The sequence below is a fragment of the Mchenga conophoros genome, linkage group LG13 (genome assembly GCF_057382185.1).
Source record: "Mchenga conophoros isolate Kocher_MC1m ecotype Shallow Benthic linkage group LG13, M_conophoros_male_GT1.1, whole genome shotgun sequence".
Classification (NCBI taxonomy): domain Eukaryota; kingdom Metazoa; phylum Chordata; class Actinopteri; order Cichliformes; family Cichlidae; genus Mchenga; species Mchenga conophoros.
Window position 1 is genome coordinate 1918423 of NC_140538.1, and position 14880 is coordinate 1933302.

Sequence of the window (14880 nt, forward strand, 5' to 3'; positions counted from 1 at the left end):
GAAAATCCTCGCTCTGGCTGTGTCCCAATCCAGGGTCTGCACGCTTGAAGTACGCGTACTACGTACGGTGCGTACTATAAGTACGAGAAGTGCGGAAGTGAGAGGCTTGTGAAATGGGACGGTCTGGCCTTCGTTGCGCTGTTCAGGTTGCCTAGCAACCATGATACTAACCGCGAGAAACGTTTCATACAGCTTTGTGTGACAGAAATGAAGGAGAAAAATGTTTTGTTGGTCATTCATTTTTGTCATGACATCACTTTAGCTGAGTATCTGAGGCTGAGACCACGGGACTGTAAAACATGATTGTTGGCAGAGGCGGAGCCAGACATTTGAAACACCCGGGGCTTAGCCCTAAAGGGTAGTATGCATGTGGGATTTTTTTTTTTTTGGGGGGGTGGGGTTAGAAATGACTGAAAGATTAATAGGCTCTGTTTTGAGTTTTGTTCAAAAAAGAATGACTTCATATAGGGAAAAATATATATCACACATGCAGGACACCTTAAACTAGTTTTTTAATTAAGCAGCAAGACAGAACGAAGTCGGGGCTGTATCAAGACACAGGGACTAAACCCCAATTCAACCAGACCCAGAACTGATCCAGAATTAAAACAGGACTACAACAGTTCAAAATCAGGACTACTGAGGACTTAACCAAGACAGAACCAGAATCAGAACTAGATGATAGTAGCACTAAAAATCATCACAGACCTGCACTACACTTATTTTTTTAAATCTACCAAAGTACAATATTTAGATTGAGAAAAGTTTATATAATTATTTTGGCCTTGTTGTGCAAACAAGCTGCATAACTTAATAAATATAGAATTTGAAAAATAGCAAACCTAAAAAGAAACACTAGGTACGAGATACATGAGTACCTATGATACGGTGATACTTTTGGTAAACAACCATTTGACTAACATGTGTGTCTCACCTGCTCTTGTTCATCTGTTCTGTCCTCATTCTGCTCTCTCTCTCTGTTCCTCTCTCTCTCTCTTTGTGCTGACAATCATAAAATATACAGTTGAAACCAGATATTTACAAACTCTTCAGATCAAAACACAAACACTTTTTTAATTGTAACATCAAATCAGACTAAATGTTTATTTTTTTAGATTGATAAATATAAAAAACATATTTGTTAACTTTAAGAGTAAAGAGAGAAACTATCTGTATTTCTTAATTGCAAATGGCACCAAATTGTATTCAAACTGAGCCACACTTATGGAGCTCCACAGTTCTTTTCCTGGTGTTTTGGTTGACATCTCTTGATTTTCCCATGTCACAGAAACAGCCTCTGTGTTTTGCCTTATATGCATCCACAGCTGTGCCACCAGTTTACTCACATGGACTCTACTAACCAATCAGAAGCTTCTTCAGCTCAGAATGGAATCGTCTGGAGTTTTCTTATTAATTAACAAACTTAGTGTATATGTACTCCTAAATTTGATGAAAGTGATAATAAATAGACAGATCTCTCTCTCTTTATTCTGACATTTAACTAATTCAAAAGATATTTCAATATTTATCTAAAACAAAAGTTTACTCTAAATTGATGTTGTACAGTAAAAATGTTTTATGTTTTCTCCATAAAGAGAAAACATAGAAAAATATCTGGTTACAAATGTAAATATCCTGCTGTGTACTGAAATCCCTCTTGTTTTGCATAGAAATATACTGAACAACATACAAAGCACAATATATAAAATAACAGAGCCAGCCATACTAAGGAGAGCTCTCCTTAGTATGGCTGGCTCTGTTTCTCCAACAGCGCACTAACAGGTAGCAGCTGCCCCGCCCCCTCGCTCAGTCGCTTAGTGCCTGAGCTCGGATCATACCAATATCAGGGGGGATTCACGCACAGTCGTAAATTCCCACAGTGTGCACTATGTGCTTCGAATATTGTGTGTACTTTTTGTTTTATACAGTTGTCAGCCAGACATCTAACTATGAAAAAATTACACTCCAAAAGACCCCGGGCTTAAGCCCAGTAAGCCACCCCCACGCTCCGCCCCTGATTGTTGGGCTTCATTTCTGTGCTGAACAGTCATTTAAGATTAGTTAGTAAATAACAATTAGTTCATGTTGTTCATGAGACTAAAGTCATCTCACTGTGGTAATGTAAATATAATATGGCCAATATTATAGTATTGTCAGATTATACTCGTATTGATATTGAACCGTTCGATACAGTGCTTTCGGTTCAGTACGCATATGTATGGAACAATACAACATTTTTAATTTACTTTATCAAATTTTCTTCTGACGATGCTGTCTGTGTTGAGCGCTCAGTGGATCTGCGCTCGACTACTCCGCCTAGGCTGCACTGTCGAGCGCAGATCCACTGACTGCAGCGCAAGCTAGCGAGACAGAAGCTAAGTTCGTTGCAACATGGCAAATTGAACCTCCCCCATCCTCATTCAGATCTGGCCTTTGGAACTATTTTGGTTTTCATGTGACGTATGACCCTGAAGGTAAGCGCGTCATGGACTAAAGTAAAACAGTATGTTGGATGTGCCACGCGATGCTCAATTACATGGGTGGGAGCTAGTGTGTTAGCGCAGTTAGCTCGTTAACATGTTGCCGTCCAGCCCCACGCACGGGGCGATCCGCAGTAGCTCGTTAATGGAGATTTGCCGTGTTGTGGGGTTAACGTCATTTCAGATTAACGCTGACAGCACTAGTGGGAACACAACGAATATGACTGCACATTTACTCCGACATCATCCTAGTGCAAAGACAAGTGGAAGCAGACAAAAACAACAAGCACGCATGCTACAAACTTTACCCGAGTCATTTAGACAGCCGTTAGCACAGGATTCTCCTTATGGGGACCTGATATGTTTAATATGCTGCTGAGAATATAGCCCAGAAGAAGCGTATAGTATAGCTTTTATTTGGGAAAGAGCCATTTCTCTGTAATAAACTCTCTTTTCCAAAGATGAGGGATTTCTCCATCAGATTTATTATTTTTATTTTGTTGTTTCAGCAACATTAAATTTAAAAACTGTACTTTTGAGTTCAAATATATATTTATAATTTTAATAAATGACAAATTAAAAAAGCATGAACATTTTTTTTGTATCGAAAAAATATCAAACCGTGACACCAAAGAATCGAATCGGTGATGTCGGCTTAAATGTGCAGTCATATTCATTGTGTTCCACTAGTGCTGTCAGCGTTAATCTCGTTAAAATGACGTTAACACCATAACTCGGCAAATCTCCGTTAAGGAGCTACCACGGATCGCCCCGTGCTCGTTAATGTGTTGACGCTGTCCAGTGGGGCTGGACAGCGTCAACACATTAAACCCCAGACATAAAACCCACATGGTGTGTTGTAAACTCTGTTTGTGTATGTATGTGTGCGTGCATGTGAGTGAGTGTGTGTGTCGTAACAGTTAAAGCACTGTGTGTATGTCTCTGTGTATGTAAGATAAGATAAGATAAGATAACCTTTATTAGTCCCACACGTGGGAAATTTGTTTTGTCACAGCAGGAAGTGGACAGTGCAAAAGTTATGACGCAAAAATTAGAATACAATAAGAATAAATACAGTACACAGCTGTACAGAATAGAATAAAATAATATACTATATACAGTAGAATAAAATAGAATAAAAATATACAATAAGATAAAAATAGAATACGAATGCTATATACAACTGAGTAAAAATACAACGATGCCAGAAAGGATTATTGCACTTAGTGTTATTGCACATGTGTGGATGTGTGTGTTTGTTCAGTTAAAGTCTTTGTTGTGGAGTCTGACAGCAGTGGGGAGGAAAGACCTGCGAAATCTCTCCGTCCCACACCGTGGGTGCCGCAGTCTCCCACTGAAGGAGCTGCTCAGTGCTGTCACAGTCTGCTGCATGTGACTTTATGACTGACAGGAAGTCACATACATATATTCTAATTATGTTTTCATTTACTCACATAACTCATTGAATTTAATTCAGTTTTATGTAGCAACCAAACACAGCTACAGTCGCCCCAATTGTTTTTACTGTCCGACAGTACAGACCAGAGCAGGGCGATATGACCAAAAATATTTATATCAATATATACATTTGAAAATTTGCGATAACGATATAACTGACGATATAATCGACACGAGACAAAATACTTTACAACTCCTCAACTTTATTAGTGCAAAACAAACATCAATGTATTTCCACTGAAACAAGCAGCTGTTTTTTATCTGCATTAAAGTTATATAAAACGTAACAGTGCAAACTCCTCGCTGACAGTTTAACCAAAAGGCATTTCCAGTGGAAACTGGCCGACATATCCTCAGCATAACCATGTATAATATCCACACAACTTAAAAAGAGCTTATACACACACAGTACGGTAATATTATGTTGAAGCACAGTACGTATCACTCCGCGAGGCTCCGCCTACGATGCCATAACGCTCCGACAATCCATCAAGCGGTGCGACTTCGTAGCTCAGCAAAGTCGTACTGAAACATCTGACAGATTTTCGAGCGCCGTGCACATAAAATCATTTCAAGGTCAGTAAACACAACCAGAGTTCACACATAAGGCACACGGGATTATAAGGGGCTCTGTCGAGTTTACAGAAAATCTTGCTGCAGCATTTTGGATCAGCTGAAGGCTTTTCAGTGAGTTTTTAGGACTTCCTGATAATAATGAATTACAGTCGTCCAGCCTGGAAGTAATAAATGCATGAACTAGTGTGTGTTATCTGGCTTCATGGACAGATAGAGCTGGGTGTCATCTGCATAGCAGTGTAAATGTATGCTATGTCTTCTAATGATTGTTGAACTGAATCATGTGACCTGAGGCGGGCTCAGCTGGACAGATGTTCCTGATAATGGCGTGTGAGTGAGTGACTCCAGCTGTGTATGTCCCTGCAGACTCTGGACTTCCCCTTGGAGGAGCGCCTCAGTCTGGCAGATCTGACGCTGGCGCTGGACAACGAGCTGCTGGTCAGCGGGAACGGCATCCACCAGGCGGCGCTCATCTCCTACAAGATCGAAATCCAGCACCTGCAGTAGGTTTGATGAACTTTCTGAGGAAACACGGGGCGCTGCTCAAGGCGGGGCTGGAGCAGCGCCCCGTGCTGCGTCTGCAGGTCCTTTAAAAACTCACATTTGCCTGTCACACTGACAGGATTTAGTGTCCTGTGTTTAACTTTAAATCAGTTGTTTTTGTGCTCGTGCCTCATGTCGCCTCATTCCTACATACAGCACAGCATTTAGATGTCACAACTCCTCCCTCTCTCTCAGACTGAGATTTCAGGGGCTCATCTGAGGCTCAGTTACATTCTGTGCTAAAATCAGAAGAGTTTAGCCTCCTCTGAGCCTCCTCAGACAGTCCTGTCCTGGATTATTGATGTCTCCACTGATAATGACCTGTAATAATCACAGATTGATCTGGTATGTTGGGATTTCTGGGAGTGCTCTGAGCTTCAGTCTGAAGCTCTTGGTAGCTGTTGGCGACGGTGATGTTTGTGCTGCTCTGACCTCCGCAGTGACGGAGCAGAGCTCTGTGACGAGGAGCTGAACCCTGAGCTCTCTGTCGTCTGTGTTCAGGGAGGTGGCAGAGCAGGCCTGCAGGGAGCGCGACAAGGTGAAGGCCGACCTGGAGCGGGCCGACCGCAGGAACCTGCAGCTGGTCAGAGAGGTGGACGACCGGCACGCCAGCATGGAGACGCTCAACCAGAGCCGGATCAGGTAAGGGTCGGGCTCTGTGCCTGCTGCGCTCTACACTGATAGCACGATTGCCGCCGTGTGCACCGGTGAGACGCCGGTGCTGACGAGCCGCTCTGTGATTGGCAGGGACCTGGAGCAGGACTTCCGCGATAGGCTGACGGCTCTGCGCAGCGAGACAGAGCAGGAGAGCGAGGCGCTGCTGCAGCACATAGAGCGAGAGCGTGGCGCTCTGCAGGAGGAGCTGCAGCTGCTCAGAGCGCAGGAGGCGGAGCTACAGGAGGAGCTCTGCAACGCCGTGCAGGTGTGCTACACCGCTTCTCCTCTGTCATGTTTAGTCACAGGTCCCCATCAGGACGAGCAGTTTGTGATCAGATCGGTTATTGAAAATCAGAGGCGTGAAGCGCTGAGCACGTCCTGTCGTTTCAGGAGAACGGTCGTCTGGAGGAGGAGCTGAACGCTGTGAAGATGAAGCTGACTGAAGCCGAAGGCTCAGCGAGGCGACTGCAGAGAGACCTGGACCAGATGCTGAGTGACAAGGTGAGCAAAGAAAGCCTTTACGCCGCCGCCGAGGTTAAACGCCAGGTTACGGCCAGAGCTCGGTCTGACTCACAGCGTCATCAGTCGGCTCCGTTCTCACGCTGTGCGCCTCTGACACCTAATCTTACGTCACGCGTCCCAGAGTTTATCTGTTCTTCTTCCAGTTTTGTCGTTAAACGAGCGACAGCAGCTCCCGGCTGTAATGAGGAAAAAATGTTTTCAGCCAGCAAACTGTGACAGAAGAGTTTGAAAGTCTTCCAACTTGTTCAGCAAATTTATCAGATTTAAAGACGGGAGCAGGAGTGAGGCGTGAAGGGAAAGGAGGCGGAGTTTACCTGAAGTGGGAGAAACGAGTAAGACGGTGGAGAGTGGGTCAGCTGCTGCTCCACACTCCGTGAGACTCGCCAGAGGTGATTGGATCGCTTCTGTGATGTCACAGTGAAGATGAGCGGGTGACCGCCACTTCCTGCACCTCGTCTAGCAATCTCACGTGACCTGAGCGCCTTCAAAATAAAAGCTGCAGGTGACTACAGCGCGAAGCTGGTTGGTGGTCTCTACGTGGATCGCGACTGCAGATGAAGCATTTCCTCCTCTTGTTTTCAGACCTTGTTCGGACTCAGGGCTGGATTCAGACGGCATCACACGGAAAATTAAAAACGTTCACGAACAGAAAACCTGATGAACAGAGTTCACTGATTGTAATTTTAAAGGTTGTGGTTCAATCATGAACTTACTGCTGGTGAAGTATTCCTTGTAACAGCCGTTAGTATCAAAGCTAATATAATGAATTACAGCTTTTATTTGTTTGACTGTGGCGCCCCCTGCAGTACCCCTGCAGTACCCCAGTACTCTGGGTAAGTGACCCAGGACACAGGTGATCTAGGTGACGTGATGCATGGAAAGAAAAGAATGCATTTCCATAACTAGATCACATGTAGCAGCTTTAATTCACACACCTGACAGCGCTGTTAGCGAGGGATGTAAGACGCGCTACAGCGAGACGCCAAACGTCAGACCATAAACTCTGATGTGTGGGTGTGTGCATGTGTGTCGCTGACACACTGCAGCTGGTGTTGGGTAACTCCAGCTTGTTTCTGATGAATGATTAATGAAGCTTTCCTCTGACTTGGTTTCTCCGTGACTTTACGTTTCAGTTTAAGCAGCTGATGATCGACTGACTGCTGTTTTTGTTTTGGCAGTTTGGCGGTTTGGACCCGTCCAGCGTTGGTCTGAGTCACGAGGAAAGATTGTCTGAAATCATCAAAGAGTACGAGCAGCAGTGCCGGGTAAGACCGACCGCCTTAAATTGTCACGCTTTTATTTTGAAGGGCACGATGATTTTGCAGAAACAATCTGTTTGAAGCACATTTCATTTACAGACCTGAGTGTTGGTGTGGTGATGAGGCAGCGGTCTGCAGCTTTGAATGTAAGCTGTGAAGTGTTGGACTATGTGTCCTCTCAGCCAATCAAACGCAGGCAGGCAGCAAACGTTAATACTGAGGCCGTGTAGAGACCACAGCAGGTAAAGGCTTCCCAGGAAACAGATGACAGGAAGTCCTTTCAAATTAAAATGTAATTTTAATTACACATACAGCAAATATAAACTAGAAAGTGCATTTTTTGAAGAAACTGCAGTGTGAATGCTGAAATCTGAATGTATGCACTGAAATGAATTAATTGCTGAATTTTAAGTTAAAAAATTTGAATGAGATAAGAAAACCGAATTTAATCTGACAACAAAGGTGCTGAACTGCTAAACGTTGACGTTTACACAGAAGAAGAAGTTGGAAAAAAGCTGAAAATGTTTTAATTGTAAATTAGAAAAACCTAAGAAATGAGAAAAGAAAATTTAAAGTCAGAAAACATCTGAATGAATATTAAAAGTTCATATTCTTTTTACTCATTCAGTGATTCAATGTGATCCCTCCACTTGGACCCACACAGTTTAAAACGTTCACATCTCTGAGCTTTGAAAGACTCGGTGTTGGAAAGAGAACAACGATGGTGACGTTGAGGGTAAAATGATGGCTGTAACACTGTGGACACAGCAGCAGTTGAAAGAGAAGTGTTTAAGATGAATCTTGGCAGAGTGAGGTCGTTAGGCAGGCAGGTGTGAGCCTGGTTGCCAGAGCATCTCTGCTGCTGAGGATCAATTCATCGAGTCACCAGCCTCAGGGGGGCAGCTGTAAAAACAGCTGTTTGGACATCATCCTGTCACATGTGCATTGCAGCCAAACAGCTGTTTCCTCTGTATTTGCATGTAGGCAGATACAGGACTGTGTGTGTCAGCACTGAAAACCTGTGTGTGTGTGTGTGTGTGTGTGTGTGTGTGTGTGTGTGTGTGTGTGTGTGTGTGTGTGTGTGTGTGTGTGTGTGTGTGTGTGTCGCGTTCAGGAGCTGCAGGACAGAAACGATGAGCTGAGCTCAGAGTTGGAGCTGCTGAAGAATCAGAGGAGAAACAGGAAGTGCAGACGGCGTGCTGGAGCCGCCAACGTGCTGAGCTGGAACCAGCAACACTCGGAGTCAGACTCAGGTAACACAACGACACACAAAAGCTTCTGACACGACAAACCCGTTCAGCCTCTAGGCTTTGTGAAAAACAGCAGACAGACGCACTAAAGTGAACCCGTTCCTGTCAGGAGAGGGCGCCGCTGTGCCTGAATCCAGAAAACCGTCCAATAAAAACGCTCGATTCACATTGGGGGGGTGTGTCCAAAGGCTGCGTCCTCCTGAGGCCGCATCTGTAGGCCGATTACGTCACAGCGACGCGCCGAAGGCTGTCCAAATTCGTAGACTCCTCCGAATGCAGCCGACAAATGCATCCTTCATTTCCCCAGATTTGAAGGATGGGTCGGGTGTGTCCTTCGTGGCCCACCATATCCCAGAATTCATAGCGCAGCCCAGACAATTTCAGTTTCTAACAATGGCGGCAGCTGCTTAGCTTTGATATTACTCTTATTATTCTTTCTGGGTCACAAAATAAACGTTTAACATATTTTCGGGAGAGAAAGTAGCTGTGCAAACATCAAATATCTGCTCAGTTTATCAAGACACCACATATTTGCAAAAGTGCTTCGATGTTTTCAGACACGTCTCTTACCCACCAGCTCGATAGCTGACCCAGGACAACAGCGAACTCCCTGCACATAGTTGTCAGGCCCCCCCCCCCATGGTCTTCGCTACTCAGGTTAAACATGATATATGAGTCACTTGGATAACTTAAAAATGTTATTGTTGGGCTTTTTCAGTGTTGTGTTTGTTTGTGAGTAAATCGGTTTGGCTGAGATTGAAGTTATTAGATTAGACAAAATAAAACTTTATTAATCCATCGGGTGGTTTTCACACAGCTGAATAAACGTCAAACAGAAAACTGATTAAACAGAAGTGTGAGACGGTCGAGAGTTTATTAAACTCCACCGAGACGCAAATTCAAAGGTCTTCTGTGGACCCGGCCCACGTAGACCACGAAGGCCGGGTCCTCAGGGGGACGCAGCCCATGAATTTGGACACAGCTATTGATGTCAAAGCTGACTGCTGGTTGCTCAGTTTTATCTCCTCTAATCAGACGCACAAAAACTCTCACGAAAGTTTGTCAGACACAAAAATGAGAGAGAAGCAAACAAACGTCCAGATCACCGATCGGTCGATTGGTTGGTTCATGTTTTCTTGTCTGACGTGAACATGAGGCTGTAAAACCTGCTGAGAGACTTTAACTGGATTTACAGGTAAGGTGTGGACACGCCCACACACAGACCCACAGGTTTCAGTCTCGGTGTGAATTAATCATGTCTCTTGGTAAGTGTGTGTGTGTGTGTGTGTGTGTGTGTGTGTGTGTGTGTGTGTGTGTGTGTTCCGGTTTCTCAGAGCTGATTTGGTTTTTGTGTTTTTGTTCAGACTCGGACGTGAAGCACTGCTCGTCTCCTCGGGTCAGGAAGAAACTGGAGCCGGCTGATAAAGCAGGTGACACACACACACACACACACACTCAGTCACACAGGGCTGTATGTGATTGGCTGAGCCAGCCTCCTGAGACTTCCTGTGATTACTTAGTTACTCCCACTCGTTATACTGCTCGTTACATGTTTCATGTTTCTCTGTAAAATGAAACGCGCTGTCTCATAATCACCATTTAACAATAAACACCTGAGGCTGCAGCCCCACACACACCAACACACGTGACCTCACTCATGTATGAACACAAATCAGACATGAGACTTCAAAGCGGTCGTCATGGTGATTCTACTGTAGAAATATGGACAGGTAGAAACGGAGGCTCATCATCTGTCACCTGCTGAGTTCAGCAGCGGCTCACTTTATCACGGTGCTGGTCTGGGGTCAGCATTCACTCGGCTTTAGCGTCACTCTGGGTTCTTGGCTAGCTGCAGTATGATGCAGTTGTTTCAGTCCTGGAGCAGTGTCCGCTTCACCATCACGCTCTCGTGCAATAAAACTCAAAGTTACGTCCACGCTGACCGTGTTACTGTTCTCCTCCAACACCTGGAATCAGCTGATCGTAGCCAGAGTGCAGGAACCTATAAGTGGGATCGAGCAGGCAGGCTAACGATTCCAAGGAACTCGACTACGGCAACATGCGAACCAAAATTTTGATTGGAGCCCCGCCCCCCCCCCTCTCTCTCTCTCTCTCTCAGCTCTGTGCTCATTGGACGACTCGGGCCCGGCCGTCAGCATCCAGACTGAACTGGCCCTGGAACAACTGAAGCAGAAACACGAGGAGGAGCTGCAGCAGCTCAACATCCAGCTGGAGACGCAGGTCACACACACACACACACACATCGCACGCAGTGTGTAGCCTTCAGACCATGACACTTGCTCCTCCTCCTCCTCCACAGATGAACTACTATGAGCGCAGCTTGGAGAAGATGAGGCAGAGCATGGAGGTGGAGCGGAAGGACATCTCTCAGGCCTTCAAGGTAAGGAAGGTGTCGCACTAAAAGCTGTCGTACCAGAAACAAAGTTCCTGCGACGGGACACCGTCAGAGACGGCTGCACACTGCTCGTCTCTGACGTTTCCACTTTTGTTCAGATGTCCCAGTTTAAAGGAATGGAGTCCTGCTGGTTCCCAGTATCCCTGCTTTCCTCCTCATTTGAACTGAACTTTAAATCCACGTCAGGACGGTGCTGCAGCAGGTGCAGCAGGTGGAGCTGAACCTTGGAGGCAGCTGAACTTAAATTTTCTGGTTTTATTCTCACCTGTGTGTCAGCTGGAGATCAGCGAGCTGGAGGAGCAGAAGTCTCAGGTGGAGCAGCAGGTGAAGCAGCTGAAGGAGACCGTGGACAAACTGCAGACTCAGATCCAGCACGGAGGAGGGCGGAGCAACGAGCAGGAGCGCAGGTAACGTTACCTGTCTGAGGATTTGTACCTCAGGCTGTGGGACCCGCTCTGTTTCTGACCTTTGACCCCGGTTATGCTCCCAGGATGCAGCGGGAGCGCGCCGAGCTGGAGCAGAACTTCGCCAGAGAGATTGGTAACCTGGTGCAGCGGCTGAGCGCTGAGAAGGACCAGCTGGAGGCGGAGCTGAAGCTGAAGATGGATCAGGAGGTGATGCTGGTCAGGTGGGTGATGACCTCATAAAAATGTCAGCGGAGGTGTGATGATACCCGATGACATCATCACTGAGTGCCGACATGTAGCCTGACCCTGCATCAAATGTTTAAACCAATCATGAAGCTCGACTCTTTACCTGAGTCTGTCTCACACGGTCGACACTCCACCCATTCAAACCTCACACTTAGTTTAGCAGCCTTCCTGTGACTATCAAAATAAAACCTCTGAGACATAAAAGCTTAGGCCAGGGGTCGGCAACCCGCGGCTCCGGAGCTGCATGCGGCTCTTTAGTCTTTATTTTGTGGCTCCGGGTGGTTTGGGAAAATAAATTAGAAGTATTTAACTGAAGTGTATTTTATTTGTTTGTTTCTTTTTTACCTTGTAGTTCTAAATTGTTAGATTATTGTGATATTGAAATATAAAAATAAAATTATATCTTATTATTTTTTTTCATCGCTCAAAATAAGCATCACACTCGTGGAAGCCGGTGTAGCCGCCGAAACGGCGTGCATTTACCGAGACTTTCAACCCCAGGTAGGCCAATTATAGATCTTGGATCCACATTATGTCAGCAGCTCCACCGTGAACTATGTTAAAAACAAACACGCTCACGCCTCACAGACGACAGCTTACAGTCCTGTAAAGATGAAAGTGACTTCGTACAGCCCCGACCTGCAGACGCTGTGCGCAGAGGTTCAAGAGCAGAAGTCCCGTTGTAAACATATCACGGCAGACCCGACGATGTTTGCATGAACACGCTTTTCACACACTGTTGCTGTACGCACACAGCCGGCTGTAGCTTTGCAGCTCACAGCCCGACACACACCAACACAACAGCAGAGCGAGCACAGACGTAAAGGCGGCGAGGCGTGATTGCGGGTGCCGCTCAGATGAGTCCGCCCCCCCTGTAGCGGCGCTGCAGACCACGCCCCGCCACACACATTAACCAGGTAAAATACATATTTATGCAGAATTTTGCAAATATCTATTTTTCATTTTTCAGCAGCATCGAGCTTATTTCCAATTATTTTTTAAAAGTCAGGTCAAGGCTCCAAAAGCACAAAGGCGACATGAGGGGGGCTCACAGCAGCTTTTGTTTGCTGGATCATTTTAGTTCAGCTGGGTGTCTTTACTTTGGTTATATTTCTTCAAACGTGTTCATTACATAAATAAAATGTAATTTTCTCTGTAGCACTTCATGGATTTCATAAACAGCACACCTTAGTTGCTCTGTGGATTCTTTTAAAAAGCAGTTAAAAACTTTTCTGTTCAAACAAGCCTTTTGTTGATCCACCTATTTTACATTCTTTACATTTGATCCTTTACATTGTGTATAATGTCTGTTGATTGTATTGTTTATTTTAATCTTTGTGTGCAGCACTTTGTGACTGCCTGTCTGTGAAAAGCGCTTAATAAATAAACTTTACTTACTTTAGTTGTTCACACAAAGCATAAAGGTAAAAAAACAACATATACAGTGTTATCTTCGTTTTAGATTTCAAAAACTATTTGCGGTTCCCAGTGTTTGCTTTTGCGTGGAAACCGGGTCCAAGTGGCTCTTTGGGTGTTAAAGGTTGCTGACCCCTGGCTTAGGTGCTCTGAGTTCCTGTTTTTTCAAAATAAAATGAACCGACACAGTTCCTGTTGTTGTTGTTGTACGTGCATGTTGAATTATGGACGCTTGGCTGGTTTTGCGTCTCCTGGAGCAGGGAGGAGTCAGAGCAGCAGCTCGCTCAGATGAAGATGCAGCACGGTGAAGCTCAGCGCCGCCTCCTGCACCAGCTCCACCAGGAACGCCGGCGGCTGCAGGAGCAGAGAGGATTCTGGGAGAGGAGGCTCGTGCAGGCGGAGCAGGAGAAACTGTGCAGTGAGGAGCGAGCCCGGGAAGAGAAGAGGAGCATGGAGGAACGGCAAGAGGAAGAGGTCCGGCTCCTGAAAGAGCAAGTCTCCGGTTTGCAGGATGTCCTGCGGGCGTCCAGCCAATCAGAGGCCAATTTGAAGGAGGACCTGGAGGCGTCTTACAGGCGGAGCGGGGAGCTGGAGGCTCGGCTGGAGGAGGCCTGCGCGCAGCTGGAGGAGAGTATCGCCTTCTTGGAGTCTCAGGAGCTTCTGAACAAACGCCTGGCCTCGGAGAAGAGCTCGGCGGAGGGGGAGCTGCTGCTAGCGAGGAGCAGGGAGGAGGAGCTTCAGGTTCAGGTGTCCCACACAAAGGCTGAGCTGGAGGAGCTGCAGGCTGCGTCCGCGTGCCTCCTGCAGGACCGAGAGAAGGCGGCAGGAAGCTGCAACCGGCTCTCCTGCACCGTCGCCCAGCAACAGGCTCAGCTCCGAGCCCGCGAGCACACGGTCTCCTCCCTCAGGGCGGAGCTGGAGAACCTGCAGGAGGCGCTCAGGAGCAAAGCTGAGTCAGTTTCCAGACTTGCGGCCGAACTGGACTCTCTGAAGACAGACCGCGCCCGGCTGATCCAGGACCTGAAGGAGCAGGCCATGGCCGTGGACCACCTACAGCTGCAGCTGGACGGCATCTCCGAGGAGCTGGACCGGAGGAGGAGCGGCGAGGAGACCCTGCAGGAGGCTCTGGAGCAGGAGCAGAGCCGGACCTCGCTGCTCCAGTCCAGCCTGGCGGAGGAGAAGGAGGAGGTGTGGCGTCTGAGCCAGGAGAACGGGACCTACATCCGGCTCACCGACCAGCTCTCCACCCAGATCGTGGAGATGGAGGAGGAGATCTCTTCTCTCAGAGACCACCTCCGAGACCTCAGCTCCCAGCTCAACGACACCGCTGACCTGGTCCTGGAGCTCCGCAAGCAGCTCAACGCCAAGACCGGTCAGGTCGAGCCGGCGAGCAGCGAGCAGCTCCTCCAGCTGCAGACCGCTCTGCGGGACTCCGAGAGCCGGCAGAGGACGGCGGAGGAAGACTTGGAGAGGGAGAAGAAGAAGATGACGAAGCAGCTGCTGGAGCTGGAGGACCTGGTTCTGGCTCTGGAAGAGCTGGTGGAGCCGGCCGGTGCACGCAGGTTTGTGGAGCATGAGCCGGACCGGAGACCGGAGACTAACCTCCGTCTGCCTGACCCACAATGCACTGCTGCAGACTGACCCTTCACC

At 47.0% G+C, this 14880-nt stretch overlaps 1 protein-coding gene across 6 annotated transcripts in view; it reads left to right on the plus strand.

Annotated features, from left to right (window-relative positions):
* ninl (ninein-like) overlaps positions 1 to 14880 on the plus strand; it is a 30025-nt gene that overhangs the window by 7564 nt on the left and 7581 nt on the right. For 5 of the 6 annotated variants that reach the window (XM_085295974.1, XM_085295975.1, XM_085295976.1 and 2 more), the window contains 12 exons: positions 4881 to 5017; positions 5559 to 5699; positions 5805 to 5979; positions 6105 to 6215; positions 7415 to 7501; positions 8610 to 8748; positions 10110 to 10175; positions 10865 to 10986; positions 11066 to 11146; positions 11438 to 11568; positions 11652 to 11789; positions 13491 to 14792. In XM_085295974.1, the coding sequence (XP_085152100.1) occupies positions 4881 to 5017; positions 5559 to 5699; positions 5805 to 5979; positions 6105 to 6215; positions 7415 to 7501; positions 8610 to 8748; positions 10110 to 10175; positions 10865 to 10986; positions 11066 to 11146; positions 11438 to 11568; positions 11652 to 11789; positions 13491 to 14792 (2630 nt within the window). The remainder of the gene's footprint in view (positions 1 to 4880; positions 5018 to 5558; positions 5700 to 5804; positions 5980 to 6104; positions 6216 to 7414; positions 7502 to 8609; positions 8749 to 10109; positions 10176 to 10864; positions 10987 to 11065; positions 11147 to 11437; positions 11569 to 11651; positions 11790 to 13490; positions 14793 to 14880) is intronic. The other variant, XM_085295980.1, reaches the window with a different exon arrangement.